General features: G+C 38.2%; 1 protein-coding gene across 1 annotated transcript; it reads right to left on the bottom strand.

Annotated features, from left to right (window-relative positions):
• Positions 1–5,700: 5,700 nt before the first annotated feature.
• LOC110785080 (putative calcium-transporting ATPase 13, plasma membrane-type) lies at positions 5,701–9,541 on the bottom strand. Its single transcript, XM_021989529.2, has one exon. The coding sequence runs from the start codon at positions 9,286–9,288 to the stop codon at positions 6,154–6,156; it is 3,135 nt and encodes a 1,044-aa protein (XP_021845221.2). The 5' UTR covers positions 9,289–9,541; the 3' UTR covers positions 5,701–6,153.
• Positions 9,542–13,670: the final 4,129 nt, after the last annotated feature.

Below are 13,670 nucleotides of genomic sequence, written 5' to 3'. Positions count from 1 at the left end.
TTGAACACAAGATCCCTTTTATGAATGTTTGATATGCTAAACAGTTGCTTGAGCCTATTGCAGCACTAACTTTATTTTGTTACATTTAATTTCATACAAACCAAATATTTGTTCAACTTCTCTTTAAATTCAAAAAAATTAAAATAAACTCTAACAGATTTTTACCAGTTTAATTATAAATACTAGTTCAACAATAATTGAGATAACAACCAAATTTGAATGAGCAAAAAATAAACAAAGAATAGAGAAACAATGAAATAAGGTAGCAAGATAAATTAAATGGCTAAAAATATTTTATATTGAATTAAATAGGTAGAAATAATAAAAGAATGAAGAAATACAAATTAAATTGGTTGTAATTAGATGGGTTGATACTAAAAAAAGACATAAAATCGAATGTAATGGGACATTGTTTTACACGCGCGAGTTCCGATGAAAAAAGAGGTGTAAATGTCGCTGTATGTTAATTTTTCTACCCAAATATCGCCGTTGTTAAATTTTATACCAAAGTGACAAAAGGGTGTTAACTTTTATACTCATTTGGTCAATTGGCATGAGTTAAATAGTAATGGAATGGTTTAAGCGGAGATAATGTGGGGAAGTTTATTGTTCTTTCTGGTAAGGACTACGGGAGGGAGTAGTATTAGGGAAATGGTATCATTAGAGGGGTGGTTACTGGTTAGTTAGTGGTAAGGTATTAGTTTGTGCCGTAGGTAGTGGAGAATTGTAGTAGAAGATTGGGTTTACCGTAGGTAATTGAAATGGGTTTATCATTGTAGACCGGTGATCTTTATATAGTACTACGTCTACCATAGAAGACAAAATAGTGTTGTTAGTTGTTCCTGGATACTCTCAACCGCCTCCATGATCTTCACAACTGATCGCTTGATCTTCTCAACTGATCGCTTGATCTTATCCAACCGTTTTGACAAGAGGTTAATCTCTTCCTCTTCCTTGGTCTTCGCTAACAGAATCGTCATTGCCCAACAAGCTGATAGAAATTTGAGGACGCACGCGGAAGTTTTATTGGACCCGAATAATATAACAAAATTGTATTTTTATCTTGATTACATTAATAAGAATTGTACAACAATATTGCGAGAGCTCATGTCTCTCATTTATCTCTTTGGTAGAACCCTTGTTTCTACCCCTCATATTTGTGGAGCTCTCTTGATTGGCTCACCCTAAACTTATGCACATACAACCTATTTATAGTTGGCGTATCCTACTTTCTAGATTTTTCTACACTTATCTAATATTACATAATTCCACATCACATGTCCTAGATGCTTCTAGATACACCATCATTTGATTTTTCATTACTCATGTAGATTTTTCTAGAGTAACCTCTAACACTCCCCCTTAATCTAGAAAAATCTTGTACTTTAAAAATATTTCATATTTCGAAAATCTCGTTGATGCACTTGTCACCAACCACCAATCGACATGAACGCTCGAGTTTCATTAATGTTGGCACCCGTGTTACCAACCTCCATCTTCTCGATACCTTTTATTAGTCTTGATCATTTTCTCGTTGGTATCCATGTTACCAACTATCCCACTGATGCACATGTCACCAGTCATCTCCTGAAATTTTTCTTCAAATTTTATTTTGTTATTGGTGCTCACGTCACCAACTATCCCGCTAATGCTCTTGTCATTAGCAAGCTTCAAAAGTTTCTTCTTCATTTTCTCCATTGTCACTTGTTCCTCCAATTTTTTTTTCTTTTGTTGGGGTGCTCATGTCACCACCCATCACTGCTAATGCTCATGTCATTAGCAAACTCCATATTTCTCTTTGTGATTTTTTTTTCACCAACCTAATCTGCTAATGCCCTTGTCATTAGCATCCTTCAAATAATTTATTCTTCAAAACATATTTTCTTTCATCTTTTTCCATCCTTTCTCATTTTTATCATCAACTTTTTTTTATTTTTTTCATTTTCCTCCATAAATTTTTCTTCTAGTTTAATTTTACCATATTTGTTATCTTCTTTAAGAAAATTTAGATTTAGCACTTACATCTTTTCCTCTTCTATATTTTCTTTAAATCTTGTAGCCCTTCATGTCTTGGGTCTCCGGTCTTCAATTTTGTCGTAATTACTTTTCCGGCTCTGGTACCATGATAGAAATTTGAGGACGCATGCGGAAGTTTTGATGGACCCGAATAATATAACAAAATTGTATTTTTATCTTGATTACATTAATAAGAATTGTACAACAATATTGCGAGAGCTCATGTCTCTCACTTATCTCTTTGGTAGAACTCTTGTTTCTACCCTTCATATTTGTGGAGCTCTCTTGATTGGCTCACCCTAAACTTATGCACATACAACCTATTAGTTGGTGTATCCTACTTTCTTCAAAAAAAAATTCTTGATTTTTCATTACTCATGTAGATTTTTGTAGAGTAACCTCTAACACAAGCCTCCTTTAACCTGGCAGAGAAATGGAGATTGACCGTGACCCGCACGTAGTACGGATAACTAGAACCACAAGAATTGGCTCAAGTAAAACAATCTGAATTCTGAAGGATGCTATCTACCATACTAGATATTGTTATCCTGAGAAGCATTTAACAGTTTTAGTTTACATAAACCAAAGCTATATTAGAAGTGAACACGGCACCTGACCGATAAGCTTGTTTGCATGGTGAAGATGAATTTTTATGAAGAAGAACAAGGGTGTTGTTGGGATGAGCAGTTAGGCAAGGAATTGTAATTTGGGTATCGACAACATTATTATATGGTGCAAAAACTCGAAAAGGGTTATTAATTTAAAGAGTAGAGGTTGCATGAAGTTAGTAGGCAAACGTACACCATCTGTTATGCATGGAAAATTTTAAGATTTAGAGGCTCTCCCTCCCTGTTATAGAATATAGATTATAGTAGTCGACTAAAGGAAGCTCTCAAAGGTTCCAATATCAGACTTTTATGACTTGCCTTATTATTATTATGATTTATAGAAAAGCTATCTTGGGCATAGTTAAAGACTTAAAGCCCACAGATAGAGTCCAAGTGTGGACGTCGTTCATGTTCTTAGGCTTACAGATAGAGACATAGAGTCCCAACTCCCAAGCAATAGGAGTGAGCTCTCCTACACATCCATGCCAGATAAGTAGATTTCTGTTTTATCCATTTGTCATGTAAACCAGAAGCAAGGGAGAACTTGGAGAAAACCTCAAACACAAGATTAACTGAGATTACATGTCACTGTCAGCAAAAAGCAAACGAGTAATTTCCAATCTTCCACATCTTGCACACAACGGCCCCTTCTTAGCAGGAAAAGAAAAAAAAAACCAGAGTTATAGAGGTACAGTATATTTTATAGCCCTGAACATGCTACAATCGTCAAAGAAACTCTTAACAGACTTCACTACATGTTTATGAATCTGCCATGACTTCTTAAAGAAGATACTCTGTACATGAAAGAATAATGCTATCAAAATTCTTACTCCGCATGATCAGCCTCCCACCTTTCTCATCATGAGTAGAACAATGAACAACACAAAGTAACTGGACAATTGTCAGAAAGCCAGGGATTTAAAATTTTAGAACTTACCACGCAAGTTTTTGTACATGTCCATCTACTCTACATTAGCAAACACCCTGTCAATTCTTCTCTTCATTGGTCCCCTCCCATATCCTTATTGGACCAGGAGTGAAACCAACCAGAACTTTGAATTTCTGTTAGCTCATTGCTGGTAATGCCGTCCATATATAAAATCCTTATTTCCTGCATGAGGAAATTATTGACCATGAATTCTGTCACAAGTATATAGGAATTAGTATAGATTTGAAATACTAATAATCACCCAGGGGGAATCAAAAGGTCTAGCAGAAATTCTAGATAACTCTTTCCGTAGAGGAAGTCTAGACACCACAGGATGTAGCCCATATACCATGGTAACAAAGCATGTGAAGGTACTTCTCTTACCAACAAACTGCAAATGAATGAATTTCTCATGAGTTTCTAAAATATGCACATCAACCTACTGATACAGCCACTCAACCCAAATTCTGCCTTTCCGAGAGTGATTGTAATTTCAGACCCATTTCCACCTATAACCGGTTTTTCTCTGAATTTTATCACACATGAATTCTGACTCTAGTTCCAACAAACCAACAATAGACATTTTGTTCTTGTTAAGGAATCTGTTAATCTGTTTGAGGCCCCTAATGTTCCATGTACAAAGATTCATTTTACCACAGATCACAAACCTGACCCACTGACTATACTTCCTGCTTCAAGCAGTTTTACCTCCCCATCCTCAATCCATACATGATTGAGTAATGGAACAGTTACATCCATCTCAACTAACGACCTGGGAAAGGTGATTCTAGCTTGGCTAGTTGTGCAATCATCAACATATATTGGAACACCGTGGGTACTACCAATTCCACTCAATGAGTCACTACTCCAACAAACTTCATTTTTTCTTTCAAAATTTCCCTGACCTTGATTATTTTCTTTCTATGTTAACTGTTAGGCTCCCAAAAATGAGCTAGTTAGACCACCTTTTCAGTCATTTTAGGGTGGGTTATTCACAAGTCTGATTAGTATAAGGTTAGAGAATCTATGAGCTAGACAATCATTTTCGATTTCAAAACCTACTTGCAAGTTGCAACCAGAACAAAAGTTTGAATAGGCCGTTTTATACTAATACAGTCTTGCAGGGCACCAAAATATATTGGTCATCCCTACACAAACTCATTAAATTTTTGTGTAGGCTTGAAACACAACTTGAGCCATAAATCAACTTTATTGGCCTAGGTACAATATGTTACTAACGGGTCAGTTGATCCTACATTTACAGCATACAATGCAAGAGAAGTTGGACAACGAGAAGTGATTTTTCCGCCTTCAAGTGTTAACAGAAATAAGCTAAATGTATCTCCTTTAAAAAATTTAACAAATACCAGAACTTCTCCCTCAAAAAATTTAAAAAGTATCAGAACTTCTGCTGGAAATCAGCTTCTGATGCAGATTGATGGATGATGTTTGGGGAGTGCTTGCTAATGTTGAGAGACATACTAGGTACTGGTTATGTTACTCGGACAACTTGTGTAGACATGATTTAAGTTCACCTGGATGCATTATGGTAATGCACTGTTTCATCTCACAATGTTTGACAATGATAACAGTCTGAGAATTTGTGGTGGTGCAATTATTTTATGACAAAAAACACCCTTGGAACATTACCTCAGATTTTTATACTGTGTATAGGAAATAAATTTGATCCATATTGTCTAACCACTTACCACAGTGGTGAAAGCATTGGTTTTGGGGTCTGAAGGCTAGGGGCTGGAGCTTGGGCGTCGTAGAATATTTTGTCTTAGTTCTGCCTTTAGGTCCAACTTGATAAATTACTCCTGACATCATAACAATAGTTTTTTTGTTTTAGTCCATCAATGTTGTGATTTTACTCTCCTTCCTTATTTCACTGAATTTTTTTTTTCTGGAACTATGAAATATGAATTAAACCTGGAAGTTGGAACCATGTGCATGGTGTTATTCCTACCCGTTAGCCACCTGTTCGTCTCCTTCTCTTTACACCCCTACTTTTCCCATAATTTGCAGTAGGCCGGGAGAAAAGAAGTAGAGCAATGGATAGGACTTAGGAGATGGTTTAGCTATGATTGAAAATTTTGAGATTTGTATATTAAATCAGGTCTTACCCTGTATAGCTTTGGCTGCCAATTGATAAGAAAAAATATTTCTATTAGGAAGACAGTCTTGGAATTTCATCCTTTCTTTACTAAGTAAATTACATAAGATAGAAGACTCAAAGTCATCTAATAAGTTAAATTACATGACAGTCGATTATAGTCACATAACGAAGCACTCTAGTGAAAGTGTAAAACAAGAAAAATCAACTCCTGCTATGCATTCCTTGCTTTATTTAGGGTGCAGAAAAAAAGTAATCTTCTTGTTCGGATTGTTAATAAATGTCGTTGTAATACGCGTCATATACTTTGTACCTTCCATCTGATATCGAAGTGGATTTGCTTATATAGTAAAAGTAAAGTAGAAGCATAATAGTCTTGAGTAGTTGTCATAGTCAAAAATTGTATTACTTCTAAATCACCTGGTTAAAATTATTAACAATGGCTCAGACTGCTATCAGCATAAACTTTGTTTAACATGAGTTGACTAATACTGATGGTTGTGTAATGGTCTGCGACAGGTCTTGTTACTGTGGGCCGAGAGATTATTCTGCGTGCTGGGAAGTGGAATACATTTTACAAGCCAACCAATGGGCCAGCTGATGGCAGCAATTCCTATGCATACACTCCACTGAACCCAATTCAACCTCTCAGTGCCTGCAAATTTTTGGAGAAATTCCACCATGACTATTTGAAGAAGAAGAGTTATTCCAACTATCCCTAGAAACAACCTGTTTTTATGAATTCCTTTAAATATGTTCTTCTTCTCCAGCTTTCTTGCATTAAACTCGTTGAATACTTGGCAGAGCACGAAACAGTTAAAAATGAGGGTGTCCTTCATGCTCTCCCCTACTCCAAAGATTGACTGGCCCTTGAACTGCAAGGTTAACAAGATAACCATCTGATAAATTGCTTGTGCAATAAGGTTTCGCCACATCACTTTTGTTATTAGTGGCTCAGTTCTTCCTACTGGGGTTTTTTCCATGAGATCATCCGTTGGCCCTTCAGTGGCCAAAGCTAATGCTCCCAAGGTATCCATGATCAAGTTCACCCATAGAAGTTGGACTGCTGTCAAAGGAACATTTCCTGAAGAAACTGCAGCCACAAAGTTGATTACAAGGGCAGCCACATTTACAGTGAGTTGGAACTGAATGAACTTTTGGATGTTGTTGTACACACAACGACCCCACTTCAATACGGTGACAACAGAAGCAAAGTTGTCATCTAGGATGACTATATCAGAGCTCTCTTTTGCAACTTCAGTGCCTTGAATACCCATTGATAAGCCAATATCAGCTTCTTTAAGAGCTGGAGCATCGTTTGTACCGTCACCTGTTACTGCCACTACATGACCTTTCTCTTTCAAGCATTGTACCATGAGGAGCTTGTCAAATGGGGATGATCTTGCCATTACTCGAATGTGGTCCACTTTTTCCATTCTTTGTTGAGGTGAGTAGTTTCTGAACTCAATGCCTTGTATAACAGCATCATCTTCATGCAATAATTGATCATTTGGGTTAAGTATTCCACATTCTATAGCAATGGCTTTTGCAGTAAATATGTTGTCCCCAGTGATCATTTTGACACTAACTCCTGCTCTCCTGCAGGATTCCACAGCTTCTCGAACTCCAAGTCGACATGGATCCTTCAATCCAACTATACCCAGCAAAGTTAGGCCACCTTCATCAAGCTGTTGGGTGTCATCTTTGTGTCCTTGTTTGTGAGCAAAGGCAATGCACCTTAGGCTTTTAGATGCCATCATTTGAATTATTTCCCGGTAAAGATTCCTATCTTCTTCCTCTAACCTCACAAGCATACCACTTTGGTCATAACAATTCCAACACATAGCTAATATCATCTCAGCTGCTCCCTTCCAATGCACTTGAACCCTATCGTCATTCATCATCCTAGCCATAACCCCACTTCTCTTTTTGTCCGAGTTAAAGGCCTCAACTTTCAAAACCTCAAAGCTTTTGTTCAGTTTATCCATGTCCATCTTCAAATCACAAACAGCCCACTTTAGGATTGCTTTCTCAGTGGGACTGCCGGATATCTCAGGCATCGTTTCAGACGGCAATTGACAGACACTTCCAGTTGTGTTCAAGCCAACTGCTTGATGGAGCAAGTCAACTACATTCTCTGATAAAGAGAGAGGCATTTGAACAAGTTGTTTGCCCTGCCAAAATTCAGTAACACTCATTTGGTTAAGAGTGAGAGTACCAGTTTTGTCGGTGCATATGGTAGTGGCTGACCCCATAGTCTCGCAAGCTGAGAGCTTCCTCACCATGGCATTGTCTCCTATCATCTTCTTCATTGAATATGCAAGGGTTAATGTCACAGCTAAAGGAAGACCTTCAGGAATGGCTACAACTATAATGGTTACAGCTGCAGAAACAATGTTAATGACTGCATTCATTACATCATTTGTTCTTGTCTTACTTCCATTGAATTCTCTATTTCCATGTTCATCTTTACTGTGTCCGGTGAAGTAACGAATCAACAGAACAAGAAAAACTAGTGATGCAACAAGAATGCCAACCTTACCAATGTATGAGGTTAGCTTGTTAAGCCGTTTTTGTAACGGAGTCTCTTCATCCAAGTCTCTACTTATAGAACTCATCATCTCACCCCAAGTAGTGTTCATCCCAACTGAAGTAACCAACATCCTTCCATAACCATCAGTGACCTTTGTGCCAGAGAACAAGAAAGGACTATTCTTTTCATCTACTTGGACGTGATCACTTTCTCCAGTCATGCTTGATTCATCCACCTTCAAAGAATGTCCGTCCAAGAATAACCCATCTGCAGGAATCTGATCTCCTATCTTCAAAAACACGATATCACCCACAACAACTTCATAAATGGATATACGTTGGCGACGCCCATCTCTCAACGCTTCAACCTGTATGTCACTGCTAACATTGGAGACTTTTTCGAACTGTCGGCTCTGCTTAAAGTTACTAATGGCAGACACAGAAATAACAAGTAGGATAGCAATGACTATGCTTCCTCCATCATACCATCCTTCTTTAGGGCCACGCTGTTTCATACCAAACCCTAAGGAAAGACATGCGCAAACGAAAAGTATAATGATTGTGGTATCTTTTAACGCTTCAACAACAAACCTGAGAAAGCTTTTCTTAGGTGGTTTTTGGAATGAATTCGACCCGAATACAGTCCTTCTGTGGATAAGGTCATTAGTATTCGTACTACTTACACCAAGTGCGTTGTTATTTCCTAGCGTTAAAGCAAGATGCTTTACACTACCAAGTTGAGAAAGAGATTCAAGACTCTTTTCCCTGGTCATGGAAGTGAGGGTTTTTTGGTCAATAGAAAAGGTTAAAGGGAACGACGATAACGTTCCGTCAACGACGTCGCCATGGATAGACGAAGCAGGATCAGAATCGACATCAACATCGAGGGCGATGTAGGACGGAGAGCGGACAACCACCCTTTTGATTAGATTGTTATTTTTCACAACCTTTTTGGAGAGTTTAACAATGAAAAGTAGGGTTTTGCATGGCAAACTCCATCGACAATGAGTTTTAGCAGGGAAGGGAAAGTCAATATCAAAGTGGGTAGTATATTTTGTGTTTCTGGGATTACGGAGGTGTAAATCCATGGTTAATTATCAAAGAAAATAAGTTTGTTTTTATTGATGAACAAGATTGTAGCTCATACTTTTATACACTTAATCGGATGTCCGAGGTCTTGTCTTTCCCCGAAACTTCATTGTAACTCCCATCTTCTCTTTTCAAAATTATAAACTTTAAAGGAAGGTTTCCATAGAAAATAAAATAAAATAAAATAAATAATTTAAAGGAAGTTATCATTCACCTATTAATGTGGAAGAACAAGTGTGATAATGTTACATGTTAATAGGTTGTGTTCCTTTTCAGCGTAACTTCCTATATAATGTGTTTGTTGTGAAGTAACTACTTATGGAGTGTTTGTTTTGGAGTAGTTTCATAGCACCTTTAATGTGGGGCAACTTCCTATCACTTTCTTAACTTATCTTATGTATTCAATTGGATAAGGACATTTTGAGAAAATATATAATTGAATTGTAAATCCCTAAAATGCAATGTTATACCCTAATTCTAAAATTTATAAAGCCTTGAACTTCTATTATTATTCACCCAATAATACAATTATCTATATATTCCCGATTTTCTTCTTCTTTTATTTTTAGTCTTATTCTTATCAATAGTATAATGTCTATTTTCACACTTCCTTTTGTCTTTGCTTTTCTCTGAGATGCTCCCCTTTCCATTTTCGACCTAAGCACGTTGCTAATGAACACAATTTTAGAGAACTTAATCTTGCATGTGGAATGTTAAAATATCAATGACACCTCTTGTAAACATATCTATAACCGCACATATCAATTACGAGCAAAACGAGCTTTAGTTTTATTTTGCTAACGTTCGCCATAAATTTATAAATGTCCTTTTACAAAATAATTCTACAAAATATTTTTTTTTATACCTTGGTGAATCGTGCGTGCTAGCTAGAGCTGTCAAAAATTGATCCGACCCGAGAAATCGACTTGAACCGACCCGTATATTTAAGGACCCGGACCCGACCCGTGACCCGAAATTTTGTTAAAATAGGGAACCCGTTACCCGACCGTATCCAATCCGTTAAAATCGACGACCGATTTCGACCCGTTAATACAAGACCCGGACCCGAACCTGACACCCGACAGAAATATAACTAATAACAAAACTGAGTCAGCTTACCTGACCGAAAAATGACCCGAACCCGATTCAACACCCGACCTGATGTCAACCCGAAACTGATTATAACCCGATGAAAGCTGTTATTGACCCAATTAGTGACAACCCGTTACCTGAATTTACGTGACATGTTGACAACTCGATTTGTCATTGACCTAACTAAATAATAACTTAAATCAAGTTAATATTATTTTTTATAATTACCTAATCTAGAACAAGTGAAAAGCGTTAAACCAAATTTAACCAAATTTATAAAAGTTAATTATAAGGTTAAAACTTGACAAGACCTTATAGCTATCGTATCCGGTCTTAACCCGTATCTGATAGTGAACCCGACCTGAATTTTAATTGACCAATTATCCGATCCGAACTTGACCCGACTCGTTAAGACCCAAACCCGTAATTGTACCCGACTAGAAAATGACCCGACCCGAACCCGAACTGAACCCGACCTATACCTAAATGGAAAAATAACCCGACATGATCCGACAAATTTTCAACTTGACGAACTCGACCTGAACCCGACCTACACCCAGTGATAAAATGACCCAATCATAACCCGAGACCAGAGATGATCAGACCCGGATCCGACTCGAGTAACCGTTTTAACAGCTCTAGCACTAGCGCAAGGCCCAACAACTAACGTGATCAAAATGTAGAACTCAACTCGAGCCCATAGTATAATTTAAGGATATAGGAGTTAATCTATGTGGACCAAGAACATTCAAATTGAGAGCAGTCAACTATAGTCAAGTGACTCAAATCAGGTGTCATCGTAGCAACCTTTTCTTTTTTTTCATCATGACATAAATGTGTTATGTCATCCGATGACGTTAATCAAGGTTACAAAGAATTAATACACTCTTGAATTACCTCAAGAACGACCCTCAGGCCTCAGAGGACTGACATTAGATTAATGGTTGACTCTTTTTCTATAGCTCGCTGGTAAAGTAGCGTAGGAGTTGGCCAAAACAAGAATAACGAGTGTCTATTTTAGAGGCAACTTTATTCCGTTACTCCGTATTAGATTAGGTTCCGTACATGTACGGATATTCGAAAATTATTATTTGACCATTTTTTTTATAAAATATTTATCTCTTAAATTTAATGTGTAATTAATAAATCTTAAACCTATTCATTTAATCATCTAATGTACTTCTATTTCATATGTTTAATATGATAAGTTGACCAAAATACTCTATATGCTTAATATGTTAATTGACCAAAATATTGATTAAATATATTTTCTTTTATCGATATGAATATTTGACTAATATATTACAAAAATTGTATAATACTTATATATTCTATAACCCTATAAATTATTTCCATACATAAACAGATTATACAAGAGTAGAGAAATTAAAATAAATACTTCGTAAAATAGATATGTTATTTTAGGAAAGGGGTTTTTGGCGGAAAAATTTTGTACCAGGAAAGTGACATGTGTCATTCCTGGTGTTCGAATCCAACCTTCCTTTACTTGTATTTTCTTTATCTATTGCTTTCTAGGATCTTTCTAAGAGTTTTCTAGGCTATAGGTATAATTATTATGTTACTGTAATTCCAGTGTTCACTGGCAGTTTTTAGCTAATTCAACATAAACCTCTAAGAGGGGTATGAACCAATACCTATCATCATAAGTTGCCTTTGCTTAATTACTTGCGTTGTTGCTAGCCTTTATAGATATTGTGATGTCGCATGTTTTTAAGCTTTCTAAGACCCAAAAAAGTCTCCCTCGAAACAGATACATTCTAGTCGACGGTCCCGCTTGTGTCTGTTGTGCGCACACAAGCGCCTCGTTCGACCCTCGACCCTCGCTCTTGTCGCCAATAGGCAAGAGTGCCCATTTTGAAGCAAACACCCGCTCGTGCCCCGAGCCTTAAGATTCACTCTCCACCCAAGGCTTGCGTCCTTGCCGCCTCATAGGCAAGAGCGCACCGCACGATCCAGTGTTAAAACACTCGGACTGTGACAGTTGGTATTAGAGCCAAGGTTCAAACCTAGGCACCGAGAGACCCAAGCAAGCAATCTGAGATGGAATCAATCGAAGAAAGACTAGCCTGGCTAGAGGGCATGTCAGAAACCTGGACCCGACTCGAGGAAATTGTGATTGGCCAAGCCAAAGAAATAGAGAGACTCGAGAATGCGGTCGACGAGCTCATGCAAGAAAGAGAAGGACTGCATGAGCAACTGAGTTTTGTTAAAGGGCAAGCTGAAGATGCCCAAGACAAGTGCGCAACCCTGATGCGAGCTGCGCGGATTGACTCGAGTGGAGGTGGTGCGATGAAGATCAAACCTCCGAAGCCTCGAGACTACTGTGGTGCTAGAGACTCGAAGGAAGTTGATAACTTCCTCTTCGACATGGAGCAGTATTTCAGAATTTGTCAACTGAGTGACAATCTAAAGGTGGATACCGCGACCATGCATTTGTCGGATTATGAAAATCTGTGGTGGCGCACAAAGCACGCCGATATCGAAGAGGGGAAAACAAAGATAGACACCAAGAAAGAGTTTAAGAAGGAACTCAAAGATCAGTTTTATCTCGAGAACACCGAGTTTGTTTCAAGAATGAAGCTACCGGAGATCCGCCACAAGGGCTCCATACGCGACTATGTGAAGGAATACTCGACCTGCATGTTGGATATCCGAGACATGAATGATAAGGATCGGTTGTTCAACTATGTTCACGGGCTAGAAGAATGGGCGCAGCGTAAAGTATTGAGGGAAAAAGTTGACACGCTTTCGGCCGCTATGACTGCTGTAGGGCCCGACTCCATGCTCACCCAAGAGTGCGAGAAGTGACTCAAGGGTGTCGTTCAGCTCAGTCGGGGGATTCAAGAAAGGAAATTGGGGAGGATATTCTCAGAAATCCTGGTCATCACCTTTCGTATCAACAAAGGAATCCAAGATCATCACGTCCTCGGGAAACATTAGAATACTTAACTGTTTTCTATGTCGAGGCCCACACAAATGGTGGGAGTGCAAACACAAAGGGGAGATCGACAACCTACAGAGAAAGGTGTCGACCATGTCCGTGGAGGAAACCCCAAAAGAGACAGAACAAGAAGCATGCAGTGAGGACGATGAGCCCCGCAGAATGAGCTCCGTCTACATGATGTATGCAATGGCGAAAGAGACTCCGAAGACAAGAGAAGGCTCCGCAGATTTGGTGTATGTGGACCTTCTGGTGAATGGGAGGAGTTCTCGAGCCATGGTCGACACCGTAGCCTCTCACAACTTTGTGACCGAATCAGAAGCCTGA

The sequence above is a fragment of the Spinacia oleracea genome, chromosome 4 (genome assembly GCF_020520425.1).
Source record: "Spinacia oleracea cultivar Varoflay chromosome 4, BTI_SOV_V1, whole genome shotgun sequence".
NCBI classification, from domain to species: Eukaryota; Viridiplantae; Streptophyta; class Magnoliopsida; order Caryophyllales; family Amaranthaceae; genus Spinacia; species Spinacia oleracea.
This window is presented reverse-complemented; position numbering and strand designations above follow the sequence as displayed.